General features: G+C 27.9%; 1 protein-coding gene across 1 annotated transcript in view; it reads left to right on the forward strand.

Moving 5' to 3' along the window:
- Nucleotides 1–18506, forward strand: part of LOC130673314 (transcription factor SUM-1) — a 52130-nt gene that overhangs the window by 8389 nt on the left and 25235 nt on the right. Inside the window, exon 4 of the mRNA XM_057478288.1 lies at nt 16484–16562. Coding sequence (XP_057334271.1) covers nt 16484–16562 — 79 coding nt within the window. The remainder of the gene's footprint in view (nt 1–16483; nt 16563–18506) is intronic.

An 18506-nucleotide genomic window follows, 5' to 3' on the forward strand; every position in this document is an offset into this window, starting at 1 on the left:
TTGTTCGTTCCAGCACAGCTTAATTCAACTTTTATTATGCTTAACTCGGGCTTTAAAAAATATAATAAAATAAAATGAAAAATCACCATCTCTACGCCCTTTTATTTTTTTCTTAAAAATAAACTTGAGGAAAAAGTAAAGACTTAACTATGCGACGGAAAAATAAATATATATATAAAGGTTTTTTTTAAAGTATTGGATAACAGTTTCAGCACAAAAGGAAAAAATAAAATGGAAATTTAATTAAAAAACGTGAAAAAAAATAATAATACACCTCTTCTGTTATATTTAATAGCTAAATACTAAAAACGGGATTGCATTCACTCTTTAACGGACTTCCGTAGTCACATTACGACTCGATTATTTCACTATTATATAATAATAAACCAGAAATTCTCAATTGTATGACTAGGCGGATATAGATATTTATTTAAATTATTGTAGTCCGCTATTGAATTTTATGAACAGCGTTTAATTTGATATTTATGAATTTTCAACTAAAAGTTGACTGATGGAATTTTCTTAAAATTTTTAAAATTATTAATAATTTTCACAGGCGATTTAAATTTTAATTTTTAAATTTCGGATTAAATATTTGAATTTTAACGAAATATTCCAGAAATTCATGAATAGTTGAAACTTTTCGGAAAATTAAAAATTTGAATTATCGAAATTCAATATTAAAATTTAAGAAATTTTAATTGTTGCAATCTGTATAACTTCCGTTTTCTACAGTTTCTATTCTTTACATATTTTACATTTCATAGTCTTTAGGTTACGTTGCAAGCAATTTATAATCCCTATTTTCTTTGGGTAAATATTTTATATATATTTTTAACAAACTACTGTAAACTTTTTCGGACTATGTTTCCTGGCCATCTTTTTTCTATTTCTATTCCATATCGTTATTAGCTATCTGTTTCCATATTTTTTTACAATCACGAAGTGTTTTTAGTGGGCAAAGTTGCAGACAGGTGGCAGTCTGGTGGCTATATGGAACGAATCCCACAAGTCAATGCATTCATTGAAAAAAATAATCGGTAGCCACTACCGATTATTTTTCGGTAGCCGCTACCGATTATTTCGGTACCAGTGACCTAATTTTCGGTAACAGCTACCGATTTTTTTTCGGTAGCTGGTACCGAATCCAATAGTAACGGCTACTGAAATAATCGGTACCTGTTACTGAAAATTATTCGGTAGTGGCTACCGATTATTTTTTTCAGTGTTAAATCAACTTGTGAAAAATAATTCATTAGCTCTCTGTGGGATTCGAACCTGAGCCTGGCCAGTACTTGAGTTCGAAGACAACAGTGTTATCCACTCGACCATAAGTACTGGTTGAATTTCAATATTATTTTGAAATTTCTGATAAAACCTTAAGTTGTTAATCAAAAAAAAAAAAAAAATCCTTTGGATTTTTATCTCTCATTTTTTTCGTCTAATTTATAGGGAATTCGATCATTATGCATTAGGGTTCTACCTATAGACGTATGAAAATAATATTCCAATCGATATATCACAACTTTTTTTTACTCTCCAGCGGATGGGCAAAAAAAAATTTTTCATAATTTTAAAGCAATAAATCATTGAGTTAGTGAACTGTGAAATGTCTGATAAAAAAAATATCCGGATATTATAAATTTCATCGGCATGAAAGACTGAATTTAAATCATTTTCATTATTTTTTCACATCACGGTAGATAAATTGCTAGAGATAAGTAGAATTTTCTTATAATATTGCTTATAAAAAATATTATACTCAAGATAATAGCGAATAATTTTTTTTATTTTTCTCTGCTCTTCTGCGGAATCATAAAAATTATTCTGATCGTCTTGAAGTAATGAATCATCGAGTTATTGGATCTTGAAATAGCTAAAAAAAATTATCGTAATTTATAATATCAAAATTTATATAATTTTTCTTTAAAATTATCCTCAAAACAAAAATTTATTTTAGTAAAATTTAAAACTGTCATCGCAAACGCGCGTTAAAAATAAAATCATTATTTTAACGGCAAGTTTTTAGACCCAAGATTAATTTATTGTTGTTTGTATGAAATATATATAACATATATGGACATAATTTAAAATAGATGATGACCTCAGAGAACTAAATCTCGCATTGAAAAAATGGCTTGAAATTTATAAATTTACTTGAAGTTCTAATTAAAAAATCTCATTTATTTGAAAGATCCAGCGTTTACTATGTCCGTCACGGTTTATCTCGCGAAATCCAAATGAAATTAAACCTTTTATTCTCTCCGTATACAGTGACAACTTCTTTAAATTAAATGAAATTTATATATTTAATTAAATAAATTAAACTGTTCTCTGAACATCTACTTTACCAGCTAACGTACTTTGATTGACATTCCGTGACTAGTTTTTAAACGAGAGTAAGACAAAAATAACCAAAGACTGCAGGATTTCGTCAAGTCTCTATTTAATTTATCAACGATCATTTAGTTCTAATTATTAAAATATCGGTTTTCAACAAAAATTCAACTCCACCATTACTTCGATATAAATATTAAATATATATATTAAACATAGTATTTATTTATATTCGATGAGTGCTCAGTTGAATTTAATTTTCTTCTGACATTTATTAATTTATATTAAACCAATATTTATATATATATAATAAATATACGTTTATTAAATATTTGTTAATCTAAAGTTGCTGAGGATTTTCAATGCAAATATTCAAGTCTTGAAAATTTGCATAAAACGTAATTTCATATTTGTATCTCATAAATTTTCTCAGTGTAAATAACTTAGAGATTTTACTCTGTTTACGAACATATTAACTGACGATTAATAAATTTTATTTTATTTTTTAACTAAAATATTAAAATAAAATTGAATCAGTTTTCCAAATATTAGTTTTTTCGTATTTATACGGTAAGAAATGTATGGCGTTCAACACTATGCTGGTATCAAGACGGATACTAAAATAGCATGTGTAATATTCCAAGACAGTTTTGTAACGAGTCCCAGAAGTATGGCGTTATTTAATATACTGTATAGTACTGGAGCTATTGTATTGCTCACACGTATGCATAGCAGGCAGGGCAAAACAGCATGGTCTTGAGACCCATACTTCAATGCCGAGGATACAATGCTACTAGTTTTTCCCGCCATAATTTTTGGCGTGTCAATCAATGTGTACTATCGTATTACCGCCAAAACTATATAGGTGTCGTTAGACTAGGTTTATCTGCCAGAAGCATTGTGGGTACGACAATGCAGTATGGGCCTGACGGCCATACTGACATTGCGGCGTCCGCGACAACTATCGCCAATGTTACTATTCCCGCAATGGTTGAATCGTCTATGCATACAATTTTATAACCTATAAAAATCTTCGATACCATACAGTATGGCGTTCATGCCTATACTGGCATAGTGATATCCGCAAAATATTTCTTATCGTGTATATTTTATCAGTTTGTCATACAATTCAAACCTAAAAATTCGAGGTAAAATAGGACCGTAAAATTCGTAAATGTCTGGGAAAATGGGACACAATTTTGCAGAAAAAAAAATTTTTTGTTTTTCTAAAAATTTTATTTATGAGATCTAGAGGAAAATCGGGCAAATTGGTCACCTCAGGTCGTGAGTTCACTCTAAAATTTTCACAATTTTTTTTTTTATTTAAAATTTTGACCACACGAACCATAGTGGCCAATTTGCCCCATAGTCTAGGTTCCGTAAATAAAATTTTTTGTATATTAAAAAATTTTACCTGCAGAAGTATGTCTCATTTTTCCTTGGATTCTTTTATTTTATAAAGTTGAGCCTCCATTTTTATATTTTTTTATTGTTAAAAATTTATGACAGTAAAAAATTTATAAAAAATTACATTACGTATAAATTAAACCTTTAAAAATCTCAGTATATTAATAAAAAATATTCATTTATTTTGATGATTTATATAAAAATTTAGCTTACATTAAATCTTTATTAATCGCAGAAATTATCTATTAAAAGAATAACTCGACCTGATTTTATAAAATTTATGATTATGAGAAAAAATAAATAGATATATTTTTATAAGCTGATATAAAATATGTACAATTATATATCATGGGTTTTATTTATAAAAAAAAATTAATACCGGACTCAGTAACGGATAAGCGTCGGGTCTCGAGTGTACTGGATATATATAACAATAAAAGTGATCTATAAACACCTGAATAAATGTTAAAAGAGTTGAGTTACATCAAAAGTTAAGTAAAATAGTGCGACAAGATAAATTTGTTCATTTGTCGGTTTCCGACAATCTAACACGCATGACAGGTTCATGTAAACAAAATACCACTTGCTGAATTCTCGAGTTTAAAATGTGTAATACTACCGTCGACCGTAGGGATTAGTTGAGTCTTGGTGGCAAATGAATATCTGTGACGATAATAAACAGAACCAAGTGTTGTGAAGATGTTTAAGAAACTTAAGAGAGGAAAAAACGTACAGTAATAAAGATATATTTTATGTATATATAAATATGTCCAAATAACTATTTTAATTTATATATTTTTTAACTTCTTCGTTTTTTTTTGTCTTTTTTTATGACCATCGTATTGACCCCCACGATGTTTACGCCTCGAGGGGTATTTTCCTAGTGACTTTTTTTAAAAATTGATCCATATGTCGAACACGTGCATCACATACCAGACTTTCACTTACAAGAATTTCATCCCCTACTGGTTAAGATTTCCAAAGTATTTTTTTTCCATTGTCCATTTTTCATTATTTAGTTTGTTTTCAATTCATTAAGAAAAATAAAATTTTAAATTCACTTTTCCAATCTCAGAATATTTTCAGATAATTTGAATTTTAATTAAAAAAAATAATAATTTGCTGTAATAAATTTGCAAAGTAAAAGCAGGAAGTAAATGCAGACTCGAAATTTTTTTTTTTATTTATTTGCTCCTGTTTATTGATAAAATTTTTTTTAGTAAAGGAACGAGAGAAACATAATCGAGATTTTCGAGTAATTAATATAAACAGACTGACATTTAAACTTGTTACAGGGAGAGGGGGGAGGGGGTTGATTGATCATGAAAATAAATCACAAAAAAAATCTTTAACTCAATATACGTTAAGTTTCACGTCCTTACAGTTCGGAATATCGGCTCATAAAAACTTTATTTATTTATTTTGAAAGCAGTAATTTTTTTTAGGAGTAACCGAGTAAATTCAGAGCGTAAAATTCACTCCCCTTTTTTAAAAGTAGTGCAATAAACTCGTATTCAATTTAAATCTGACAATTTATTCTAAAGAAAAAAAGTCAATTATCTAGAGTCAATAGTTCAAAAGTTAGTGACGTTAAACGTAAAGAACTTTCAGTGAAACACTTGAACTCAAACTTCGGAGCCATTGATTTAAAAAAACTCCTCAAAAATAAACTTCGCAAGCAACTTGATTATCTATCCAAGTAAAATCTTAAAATAAAATGGATTTTTTGTAAATATCAATAGCAAATTAATTTTAGTAATGTCACAGTAAACTTTTAAAACAATTTTTTATTACATTCGAGCAAAACTAAACATACGCGACAATGTATCCTTTGATCTTTTGAGTATAAAAAAAAATATGTGTAATATAAAATGTACAATTTAGAGTCTTCAGTACCTACGGAACATCGAGTCAACAAAATACGATAAATAATCTAAATATTTTAACATAAAGCTTCCACGGTTTTCTTTTACATTTTCTTCTTTACCGTGATTTCGCTTTGGGCGGGCGACGGACATCAGCATAACATTCTTCCTGTGGGATTACACAATGAAATATATTTCCCTCTTCATATTCTTCTCTTGTTTTATCTTCAATGCATTGCATTAAAATACACTTATCTTCTTTACTTCTACATATATACATATTTCAGGCTGTCTAACTTATACTTTTACTCTCATATATATCCGCTAAATATAAACTGCGATGCCAAAGATCTAACCAGAACAATAAATCACAATGCGACTGCGCGCCGAAAAATTCTTCTAATTTGTGTCGTCATGGCCCCATGACTTCGTGGGAAAAAAGTTTTCCCTTTGAAAATGAATTTCAAAAATAACTTTATTTTTGCGGGTATTGTTTTATGATAGAATAAAAATAAGTAAATTTAGAAACGACTGGGGCATAAAGTAGTTCCTAAATTTATTATTTTTTTTGAAAAGTTTTATTTCAAGTTTCAGAGCAACATGAAGTGTCGGTCACTACGGGATACTCGGGAAAAAATCATTCAGATCTAACGAGATCTAATTTATATAAATTTGAGATCCAAAGCTTTTGAAATTTTATTTAAAATCAAAATTTTGAACTCTTACAATTCAATAATTTGGAAAAATGTAAATTTTGTTGTATTGAACAATTATCTAGTTGCTTTGAGTTTATTATTAATTTTAGAGTAAAATAAAATATTTCGGGTTAAATAGAGACGTCTAGAATTTCGTGAAAAAAAAAGTTACAACTCTCTAAAAACGAATTAGTGAAAATCACTATTTGGCAGTGAATAGTCACTTATTGCTAGTAAGAAGTATACCACTGTTTGAATTAGTGACATACTTTTCACTAGTAAACAGTGAATAGTCACTATTTTCACTGTTTTAAATTTAAGAGAGAAAATTTCAGATATCCCGCCGTTTGTCAGAAAAAATTTTTAAATTGTAATTTTTATAAAATGATGAATTTATTCGTGATTTATTGTAACCACTCTTTCGAAAGGTTTTAACTCACAGAAAATTTTACACGTCTGAAATTGACTTATAATATTTGAATACATCCTGGAAATTAAGTAAAATATTCAACTTCCCGGGTCGAAAAAATGAACTTCAATTTCAACCTCGAATTGCGGCTGCAAATAAACGTATTCTAGAACCTCATTTGAACCTTTATGTTGCGCTTATTTCCGTTTTTGCACTATAGAAGTTTAAACGAGGTTCTACTTTTCGACTAAGGTTTTATTCAAAAAAATTTTTTTTGAAAATTTGTGTTGTGACCTTTTAGAATATTGGCGACGAATAAAAACGGACTGTATTCACTGAAAAAGCTTTAAGAATTACTTGTTGGTTAACATCCCGTATCCCGTCATACCCCAGTCTCTCTCTCTCTCTTTCTATAAACAAGATTGAAAGCGTAAATCGAGTTGTTGACGTTTTAAGTTGAAAAATATTTGTTGTTAAGTTGAAAAATACAAGCAATGTTAAGTAAGAGAAATCTTTTTTTGCCGTGAGCTAAGAAATAAATTCGAGAGAGTAAGAAGTATAAATTTTTATATGTTCAAGTTGTGTATCTTAGTTATTTTGCTCCTTGTTGAATTCAGACATTTCTCTGGCTATATATCACTTTTGTCGAGCTCAAAAGAGTGTCGAGTATTCCCCAAGTATCCCTAGAGTCACAGAGTAACGACCAAGACCAAGACCAAGACTGAGATGACGACGAAAACTACCAGTAAACTAAAGTCCACGTGGTATCTGCAAATGAAAACATTGTGTTTATTTAAAGTCAGTATCTCACTTGCGGTATCGTTAAGTCTTGGAAAGCTTTACGATAAAAGCTTAAGAGAGTGACTTTCTTGAGTTAACTTATAGAAATTACTGAAAATAAATAAAATAATTTAAAACACGAGGACGAGAGAAAGAGAGACAGAGAGGGAGGAAGGACGGAAGAAAGAAAGTAAATAAAAAAAAGATTTTTCGGATTCCTCGTAGTTGATCTTGTGTGTCAGTCGCGTGCCATGACACGCCTTAACTTTAAATGGTCTATTAAATATATATTTTAAAGTAAATAACAAAATAGTACAAGTTAAGTAGTATTGAATTGTATAAAGAAAAAAAGTTCCTAAAGAAACAGATCATCTCGTTTCAAGAGAACGTCTGAAGAATTCTTTATCACATTTACTGAGGATAACAGAAAAGGTAATTCGGAACTTTATCACGTGCTACATTTCTTCACGTTAACGAAAAAGACTCCTTTAACTTTTATATCTATACATAGTTTTTTTTATTTTTATTTTAGTAACCTCTTTTTCTCGAGGACCATATAGTTTCTGGAGCATAATACTGATATATTTTACGCTCAACACACGAAATAGGTGTCTACTAACAGCAATCTCGTGGTCACTATGGAATTACTTGTGAAATTGACAGAGTAGTTGAGAAAATTCGATTTTCCTTTAGAAAATTATCTCTTTTATCTTTTATTTAATTTTTTATTTTATTTACTGATTCTGGATAGAAATTTTTTTTTACACTTTTATAAATTCTATAATAAATTATAATTAAAGGCAGGGTTGTAAAAGTTTCAATGAGAAAATAAATGCATCATTATTATTTTTTACACAGAGAAAAATGGGCTTAAAAAATGTACGAATTTTTATTATGCTGTCGACGAAACTTGAAACAGGAAATTGAGTTGCCACAAAATTATTATACTGCACTACAAAAAATATCATAAGGTAAAAGACCTAGTACCCGATCACTCCATGTATTTGTATAGATATATTTACTCTCTTAATTTGAATCAGTGAGAAATCCACTGGTTCATTCAGTGAGTAAAAAAGTCACTGGTGAATCAGTGAGATCCGAAGTTGCTCACTGGTAAACCAGTGAGTATTGGGTTTACTGATTCAAACTAGTGCAAAATTTAAGTACCTCGAGTGTCCATTGTCAACAGCGACCTATAATTAGTTATACCAGTTATTGAACGTTATATATAAACTAATGTTTGTTTATTAATGTTGATTGAATTAATTTATACATTTCAAGTTAAATTGTGACCCTATTATTGCATTTTCTATTTTACATAAATAATGTTATGTTTTTAATTTAAGCTATTTTCCAAGCCTTGATAATTTTTATAATTTAATCGACCATTATATTTGTAAAATTTCGAAGAAAGTTCGAGTGCAGTTTCTTTTTTCCATATTATTTTGAATAATTTTAATACGGTTAATGTAATGAAAGTTGGGTATAGTAAATTTGCGTAAATATGTTTTTAATTTATTCATTTCACGCAAATAATCATGCCCTATATGTATAAGTTGGGTTATGATGAAAGTTATATGAGCTCACTGTTGAATCAGTGAAACTCACTGGTGAATCAGTGGGAATTCTCACTGATAAATCAGTGACTTTTACGTCCGCCATTAAAATTCACTGGTTTACCAGTGAAGTTCACTGAGTAATCAGTGGGATTAAATGACCGCCAAGACCACTGGTCGAATCAGTGAGTTTTACTAGTGAACCAGTGAGATTTCACTGATGAACCAGTGGAATTCCACTGATTCAAATTAAGAGAGTAGTAAAATTTAGTAGATATAGATATACAAATACATGAGTGATCGGGTACTAGTTCCCTGATCGAGTACTAGGTCTCTTACCTTACGCCTACAACTTACTGATAAATTTTAATGAAATTTATTTGTCTAAGTGAGAAATTATAGTAGAGAATAAAAAATTTTAAGAGACTGACAATAATGATTGTGCAACATAATAATTTTTTTGCATCTCAACTTCCTGTTTCAAGTTTGGTCGACAGAGTAATAAAAATTCGTGCATTTTTTGTCTTCATATTTCTCCATGAATGAATGAATCATGAAAATTGAAAATCAATGACTATTAGAAATGTTAATTTATCAAAAAAAGCATTAGATTTTTTAAAATTTGATTGAAGGAATGTTGAAAGTTGACAAAAAATGTTAAAAAATTTAAATTATTCTTTTAACGAGTTTTCATAAAATACTTTTTTTTTATTTTTCAACCCCGAGGACTGGGTTTATTGCGCAAGTAAAGGTATGCGTAGAACCACACAAAAAGTTTCTAGAACGGAACAAAATAAATATATAAATTGGGTCAAGCGCGCAGCGAAAATTTTTTTTATTGAAAACCCAAAGTGTAAAGCTTAAGATATTAATGGCGTAATTTAATTGACGTGAATTAAAATACTTTATAAGTTAATTATTTCTCCCCAGCTCATAAATTTGGGAAAAAATTTTAATTCATAGCATAGTCGTCGTTACCATTTTAATAAACTTTTCTTTTGAAGTTTGCATTTCTTTTTTTTGACTAAACAAAAAAAAAATATTTATAGAGTACAAAAATCTGGATTCCGGTAAATTACATCTGCAAAATAATTTTTAGTGAGTACGAAAAATTTGACGGTAATTATTTTCATAAAATTGCGTGAAATATCTATACTAAGTTAATGAAACTCGAGCTTAAAATTATTAGAAGAGAGTAAATATTTAAACTATCCAATTATTAACCAAAATGAGAATATAAAATTCCCTTTATGTACTGTACTGAGTGTTGCGTGAATTAAACTCTATTCTAACGTAAATTCAGCTGCTCGGAGCAAAATTAACTCAAATAACTCAATTATTCTATCTGAACTTGGTAGATTTTAAAAGAATACAGTTATATATTTTTATCGGTTTTCTTTCGTTTAAAGTTTATTGACATATTGAATTAATTTATTTTTTAATTAAGAAAGAAAAATTGTGCGTGCAAATACTTCCCAGTTAAAAAAAGTCTTTGTTGGTTCATAAAGTAGCGCAAGGTGGCAAATAAGATAAATTATTTTTTGAATGTAGGGGAGGATCGAGCGAAATGGGGACGCTGGAGTAATAATACACTTTTCTTTAACTTATATATATACCAAATCTTTTATTCCTCGTTTATAAAAAAACTGTTCTTTCGATCTTCAAGTGAAAATTTTGAAAAATACAGTCGCATGGATTTCAATTTGCTCAAAATTTTAAGATGGTAAATTGTGATTTTAAACCATTTTCAAAAATTTTTAGTCTTTTTTATTTCAAAATTATTATATTTATGTCGGATAAATAAATTTATTCCAATATAGTAACAAAATTAAACAGCTGGTTTTTATTTATTCAAAATTTTTTGTTCAAAAATTTATTTTTAAATTCTTATTTGTCGTGTAATTGAGAAAAAATTCAATTTTTTTTTATCAATCGGGACAAAACGTAGCTTCTATTTTGCCTCAAAGCGTAAAATTGTTACCCAGGAAAATGTAATTTAAATGGAACTCTTCACTTGGTTTCGAAATCTCTTTTAAAATTGAAATTTGAATTTTTTACAGTATGCCAATTTTAACTTATTTTGATTTTATCTACATAAATATACATATATCTACATAAATTTTATTTTTCCATTATTCAGATCTAAGTAAAACACGACAGTTTTTAAAAATATATTTTAGCCGGAAATAAAAATTAGTACAACAAATTTATGCATAAATAAGTTCAGAAACTCTAAATAAAAATGTAAACATTTAGTTGTATAAAATATCCCTTTAGAAATCTAAAAGATTTAATTTCATTACATTAATAATTTATTTAAAATTTTAATTAGCATAAATTATTTTTTTTTTTACTTAATTATTTTTTGTTGGCCATATAAATCGGGGACTTTTTAATCCACAATTTTTTTTGTCATTACTCATAGGGCATAAAATATTTTTCTAACATCTTGTGTTAGTAATTTTAAATATCTCCAACTAATTTAATTAATCATGCAATTAAAAAAAAAAAAGGATTAACTGAAAAATATTCTAAAAATTAAATCCTCTAAAAAGAAGTAGCCCAGTAATAAAAAAAAATTAAAAAAGCTCATAAACTCACATTAGCATTAAATATCAAATAAAATTATTTAAATCTAAAAAAAAGGTCAATGATCTACTGATTTATGATACACTTTACTAACTGAAGACAATTAAAATTAACTTATTTCATCACAATAATTTATAACACGACATAAACCAAAAATATCTTCCGCCCACCATAAAAATTTTTTTTTTTTCGTATCACTTTATCTCTTCTTTATTTATTTTACTCTATAAATATTAATCACACTGATCCCAAAGAAAAAAAAAATGATCGTCAAGATCTTTGAGCAAAAAAATGAAAAAAAAAAACTATCATCACTGAAAATGCCTCGAACGATCATCAGCGTCGGAAATAATTTTCGTTCAACAGCCATTACATTTGGACGATGAGTACAAGTGAAGATATAATTTATATTGAGTGGGACATTAAATGGGGTCGACACATTATCCTTCGAGGTTTATGATGTTTACCGGACGTAAGACATGAAAATAAAAAAAAAATCACTCGACAATCCGTCGCCTCTTTAATGCACATCGATTATAAAACTCTTTAATAAATTAAAATTCCCGCTTTGATATTTTTTAAAATTTTTCACGGGTTGAAAAAAAAACATTTTCTGTACTAATAATAGCCCACAAAATTAATGACTAAAATATTTAACGATTAACGTTATGAAGAAGTAAATTATTGCTGTATATCATGTGAGAAGTGCAGATTGATTTGTTGATGTTGTTGACAATATGTTGCGTTAATTTAAGAGGTGGTTATTAATTTATGAATTTTATTACATTGATGCTTAAGTATATTTTACACTTACTAACCGCGGCTAAATAGAGTGTCTAACGGATATATTTTAGATAAAATTTAAATATACTACTAAAGTTAATGTCACAGACTAGAATAAATTGTCCATAATTGTCTCTGGGGTATATGGAGATACTTATGCACACATTGCAGTAGTCTCTAGTCGTTATACGACATTATAGTGATAGTCTGAAGATATGAGTGTGAGTGCGCATAGTAATAGTTGTGTGTCCGTTGGAATTTCAAACTCCAAGGAATCTCAGCAACTAAACTCAACTTTACTTTTCATTAGATATTTCTCTGTCTGTTGATATATATGTATATATGTACTTAGGTAAATTAATGTCTTTAAATGTTAAGATAACCTAGGTAGATAGTTTAGGAAATTATTTGTCAGATGACTGACTTTAAATTGCTTTTATTATTAATTTATAAATCTCGGTTAGTTCTACTTTGTAATTAATCGTAGTTTTATTTATATAACGAACCGAGGGAGGGGGAAAAACGAGGTCACTAAATTTTTTATAAAATATTGCGAGCGACAAAATGGACGCTATAGTTTTTTTTTATGCAGTCAACGCCAACGTTAGTGATTTGGGCCATGAAAAAATTTTTGAAACTGCAATCAGTGATACAAATTTTTATTTAAATTCGATTGGAATTTTGACAAAATTTACATCAATAAAATTTTGTTTTTTGGTACATAATTTTGTGTCAAAATTATTTTTATTACAGGAGAAAAGTGAATTTAATTTTGAGAGGAAATTTGAAAAGTTTAATTTTTTTGGCGGTCTATTTTACCCCAAGTAAAAATTATTTTTATGGCTGGGTCGCGTTATCATCGAATATTCAGTTGGTGATTGAAATTCTTCAAAATTGCTTAAAAATAACTAATTTCATTAAAATTTTTTAGACGGGCCCATTTTACCCCGCAGTAAAAATTTTATTTTTTAAAAGCTGGGTCATATGGAATACTTATTTTGGAACTTAAAAAAAGTAGAACTAGTGAAAAATAACTGACATATTGACATTTTTTCTTAGAAAGTCCTTCCCCCTCCCCCTATTTATAGAATGTAGGATAGAGTAAAAAAATGGGTGAGGGTAGTTATCTATTTTTTATTTTATATTTTTGTGGGCTGCAATGTTTTTCTACGGATAACAATTTATTGTGAGTGGATTGAAAAAGATTAAAATAGTAAATTGACAAAATAGCTGATTGCAATTGGATGTATATTGAATCCACCGTGTGTTTTAATCGTGTAAATCGGGTCTATTTGGTTTGACATCTACCAGTTTTCGTTGTGTTATAACTGAACATATCCGACGGGGATGAACGTTCAGTATATGACTAAAGAGAAATAGATTAAGAGAGAGAGAAATATAAACCGAGAAATTGCAATTCCGGAATAATCAGACCGTAGTAAATTACTCGATAGAAACCAGAGGCTCTGGATTAGTTCAATTCAACTATACTGCTTCTCTTGTGCTTTTCCATTCGATCTATGTTAAGTATTCTGTCGATGTCACCTCACATTTATTGTTATTCTAGTTTACTGATGCGTTGCATGTATGTAATAAATGTTATAATTTTTTTCATCCGCCAATTCTATTTTACGAGGAATTTTTTCAAATTTATTGAGGTTTTTTTTTTTTTTTAATGATCAACTTTTATGTTTGTCTATAAAAATTAATGGAAATTACACTACTTCTAAATCGTGAAATAATAATACTGACATATAATCATATTTTTAATAAGTGAATGAAATTAAAAATTTTACGGATCCAATTAATTTGCATACTTTAATTGATAATTATTTTTTAGTATCTTTAATACTATAATGGATTTTTATTATTATTTTACATCTAGTCATTAATTAAGTAATTTTTTTTTAATATCAGATTCCAATTAATTTTTTTTTTATTTGCAATAAACAACAGAACATATAAATAGTATTTTTTTTTTAATAAGAGTATGGTGGGGTTTTTACTTTAATAATTTACATTTAAAAAGAATGAGATAAATCTTTAATTTTCCAAAAAAAATTACTGTCAACCCATGAAAAAATTGAACAAATTTTTGAAATAAAATGGGCCACGACTATCCAAAAAAAAAAAAAAATAAGAAATTTTACTGCAAATTTTGGAACGGAAAATTCTTTTTGCCCGAATTTCTTTAGTAGTAAATTTGGATTTTTGAAAATATTTCAAAATCGAATGAGGAAAAATTTGAAATAATTTGAGATCTAAGATTTATATCTATCAAAGTAGAACTGCATAAATCTACACGGAAAAAAATTCACTGTTGCTGCAACAGGAGGCAGCCATGTTGCAACAACAGAATTAATCCTGTTGCTGCCACAGGATTTTATCACGTTGCTGCAACATGACCGATTTGTTGCAGCTTCAGGAAAATCCTGTGGCTGCAACAGGATTTTTTCCTGTTGCTGCATAATGGCTGCCTCCTGTTGCAGCAACAGTACATTTTTTTCCGTGTAATTAGAATTAATTTTATTTTTTACTATACATATCTCTAAATAATATTTCCATAAAATTCGCAGTCAAATAATATAAAATACATAGTATATACTATAAAGTATACACTACATATATACTCTAAAGTTAATTTTATATCTGGTTTAATGCTAAAAAATTTTGAATTTCTTTGATGTTCAGCTTACCGCTTAAAAAGGAATTCATTTTAATTCTACGATATTGTATATAAAAATAAGAACTATGAAATCAGAACCAGCATTGGAATTTGAAGCTTAAAAAATATGTAATCTTAAACGCACATTTTTTAAATTCACTACCCTATAGCTTTTTTATCCTTTTATTAAGCTTTTAAGACTTTCATGAGTTTCCTTTATCGATTTATCCTTTAACAATTTTCTTTAAATTCGCCACAGCACTTTGTTATCTTAATAATGATAATAACATTTCCCAGATAAATTAAATTTATTTTTCTACTGAAAATTTAAATTTATAAGGATGTAAAAAATTAATTACCATGAAAACAAAGACTTTGTAGAAGCACTTAAAATTATTCCATCTGTATGAAAAAAATATTTTCATTCAAAAGCGACGGAAGTTTTATATCCGTACATTAACTCATATATTTTTAACCTCGTTCTTTAGTTTTTAAAAAAACTGAATGGATTAATTTTTATTAATTTTATTTTACAACTCTCGTCACAACATAAAAAAATCTTTTTAGCCAAATAAAAGATTCATGGAATAACTTTTCGTTTCTCATAAATAATCAATTTGTACTATAATCAAATACAATATATAGATATAAAGAAGACCAGGGCAAAATGAGACCGATAAGGGGACAAGATGATCAGCTCTGAAATCGACCCAATTAAAAATTAGCAATCAAAAAAAAATTTCTTATTTTTTTATCTGAATTTTTTGACTGGAAACATAAAAAAGTTATTCTGAGGTAAAATAAGTCAATTTAAAAATTTTTTTGATTCAGTTATTTAATTATGGAAATGAGCTTTAATTAAATTGTCACAGATTAAGTAAAAAAAATGCATACTATTTTTTATTGGTGACCCATCTTCTGATGCCTCTTTTTCTAATTTTCAATTTAATAATTCAGGCAACCAGCATATGAGAAAAAAAGTGAAATTTTTTATTAATGAATAATTGAAATTTGTTCCATTACCGGGACTGATCAACTTATCCATGCACTTGAAGATCGGAACGTTTTTCGCGCAACGAAAATGAAAAAAGTTTATGTAATTTGATTGTTTGAGGGGTAGTTGGGGGTGGCCTGCAATTTTCGGCGCCTATGCGAAATATTTCGAAAATCTAGATCCAATAAATTTTTTCCTTTTTCTTTTTGTTCCGCGAAAAATATTCCGATCTACAGGTACATACTTACCCCACTTTTCTATGAACCACAGGATAAATTATTGATTTTAAAAATGGTCTCTTATCATACCCCGGATATCTAATAAAAATATGTATATCCATATTTTATTTAGATGCTAAAAAAATTCATAATTTTATTAAATAAATATTTTTTTTATTTTTCAGAACGCCGATTCAATGCAGTATGTAACAGACCGCCTTCGACAATTCTCAGACCCATTAGCGAGGTTTCAACCCATCAACGGTAAGTAAAAAAAAAAAAATACATAATTAAGTTTGCCCTTCATAATTAAAAAAAAAAAATTAGCAACAATTTATAAAACATTAATGACGTAAAAGTGCATGATAATTTTTTTTAACCTCGACGGTAAACAAAAAAAAAAAAATTCAAAAGATAAAAGTTCATTTTCTCAAGAAAACGACAGAGAAAAAGCTTTTACCTTAACTCCCACGTTCCATGTCCGTTATCGCTTCTTGACGAATATTGATGATGCGACTTGTCCATTTCTCATTTTAGATTTTTTTTACTCCTTATGTTTCCTAACTCAGCTCTGCTGCTGAAAATTTACTAACTTTTTATTTTCTTTATCTCATTTTTCATTTAGTATTTTTATTTATTATTATTATTTTTTTTTTCTGTTATCTTCTACCCTTACTTTCATCACTATTTCAAACGATCTCTTTTCAACTCACACATAATTACTTTGAAATGATATTTTTTGGTGGTCCTGAATTTGCCATTTTTAACGAGCCCTTCAAAATGACACCAAACCCACATATTTATTTTCTTTTACTTCTTCCATTATTCTTTTTATCTGTTTTTTTTTTTTTTTTTTACATTCAAGAAGACTGAAAAGAAAAAATAATGAAACAAAAAAAAAATACTTAGTTTTCTATCTCTTTTACAACGGGTTTTAATGAGCCGCGATTAATCAAATAATCCCTCGGGTGTTAGACCGAAATCCACTGGAGACATTCTTGAGATTTTAATTAGTCTCTATTCTAATCCTTAAATGCCATTATATATTAAACCACGAAAATTAAAATCCCTTAATTCAATATCTGTAAGCTGAAAACAATTTCTCTTGGTTTTATTGATTCTCAAGTTAATTAACTCGCGACTGTAAAAGCATACTTTTGAATTATTTATTTTACCCACGGCCCTTTCATTAACTTTTATAGAAAAGTAACTTAGCATTTTGTCAAGATGAAAGTATAGATAGATTTTTTTCTTACTTAACTTATTTAAAATAACAATTTATTTTAAATTTAAAAGTACTTGAGCATTGCGATAATTAATTATTTCATCGTAAACTATTCTCAGTTTAAATAAATTATTTAATTATGATTGACTAGATTTAATTTAAAACAAATTCAACTTTGTCTTACAAAAGTTTTAATTTTAATTATTTCTTTTTTCTTTTTTTTTTTAAAACAAAATTTAAAATTTCATCCAATTATTTTTATGTCAATAATTATTTTTGATACAACAGAATTTTATGTAGAAAATTTTAATTGAGAATTGAACAATTTAACTAGAGTGGGGGGGGAGGGAGGGTAAGCTCTCAGAGAAAAAATTTCCCAGTGACTTTTTTTCTGTTTTTACTTCTTTTTTAACAATAAATAAATAATTGACATTTATATAACTGTCAATATTAAAAAAATCAAACGAGGGGTAAATGACCCAGTAAAAAAATAATAAAATTAAATACAAGTGTCAAAAATTATTTTGCTATTTATTGTACCCGCACGGAAAAAATATATATCCGTACATATTCGGGCAAATCTGAATATATGCTGCATATATGAGACATACATTCAGTTTTGCCCGTATATATCCCGAATATACTTTTTTCGTACGGGTATTTACGAAGTATGTAATTTAAAAAAATTTCCGGTATCAAAATTTGAAAATTAGAAACTTTCAGTAGTAAAAAATTTCTTTTACCGTTGATTTGTTTAAATTTTTAGGCAGACCACTATGCCCCGTTTAAATTTTATTTTGCAAAACAAATTTTTGAGTAGCCCATTTTGCCCTCAGTCCTTCATTTCGCTCGACCATGCCCTTTATGAAGGAAAATTGCATAAAAATAAAAATTATCTCATCTTTTAAAAATTAAATAATAGAAATTTTACTAATAAAATTTTTTTTAAAAACTTGATAATAAAAATTGACACAAAAAAATTT

Source organism: Microplitis mediator, chromosome 8 (assembly GCF_029852145.1).
Source record: "Microplitis mediator isolate UGA2020A chromosome 8, iyMicMedi2.1, whole genome shotgun sequence".
Taxonomy (NCBI): Eukaryota; Metazoa; Arthropoda; class Insecta; order Hymenoptera; family Braconidae; genus Microplitis; species Microplitis mediator.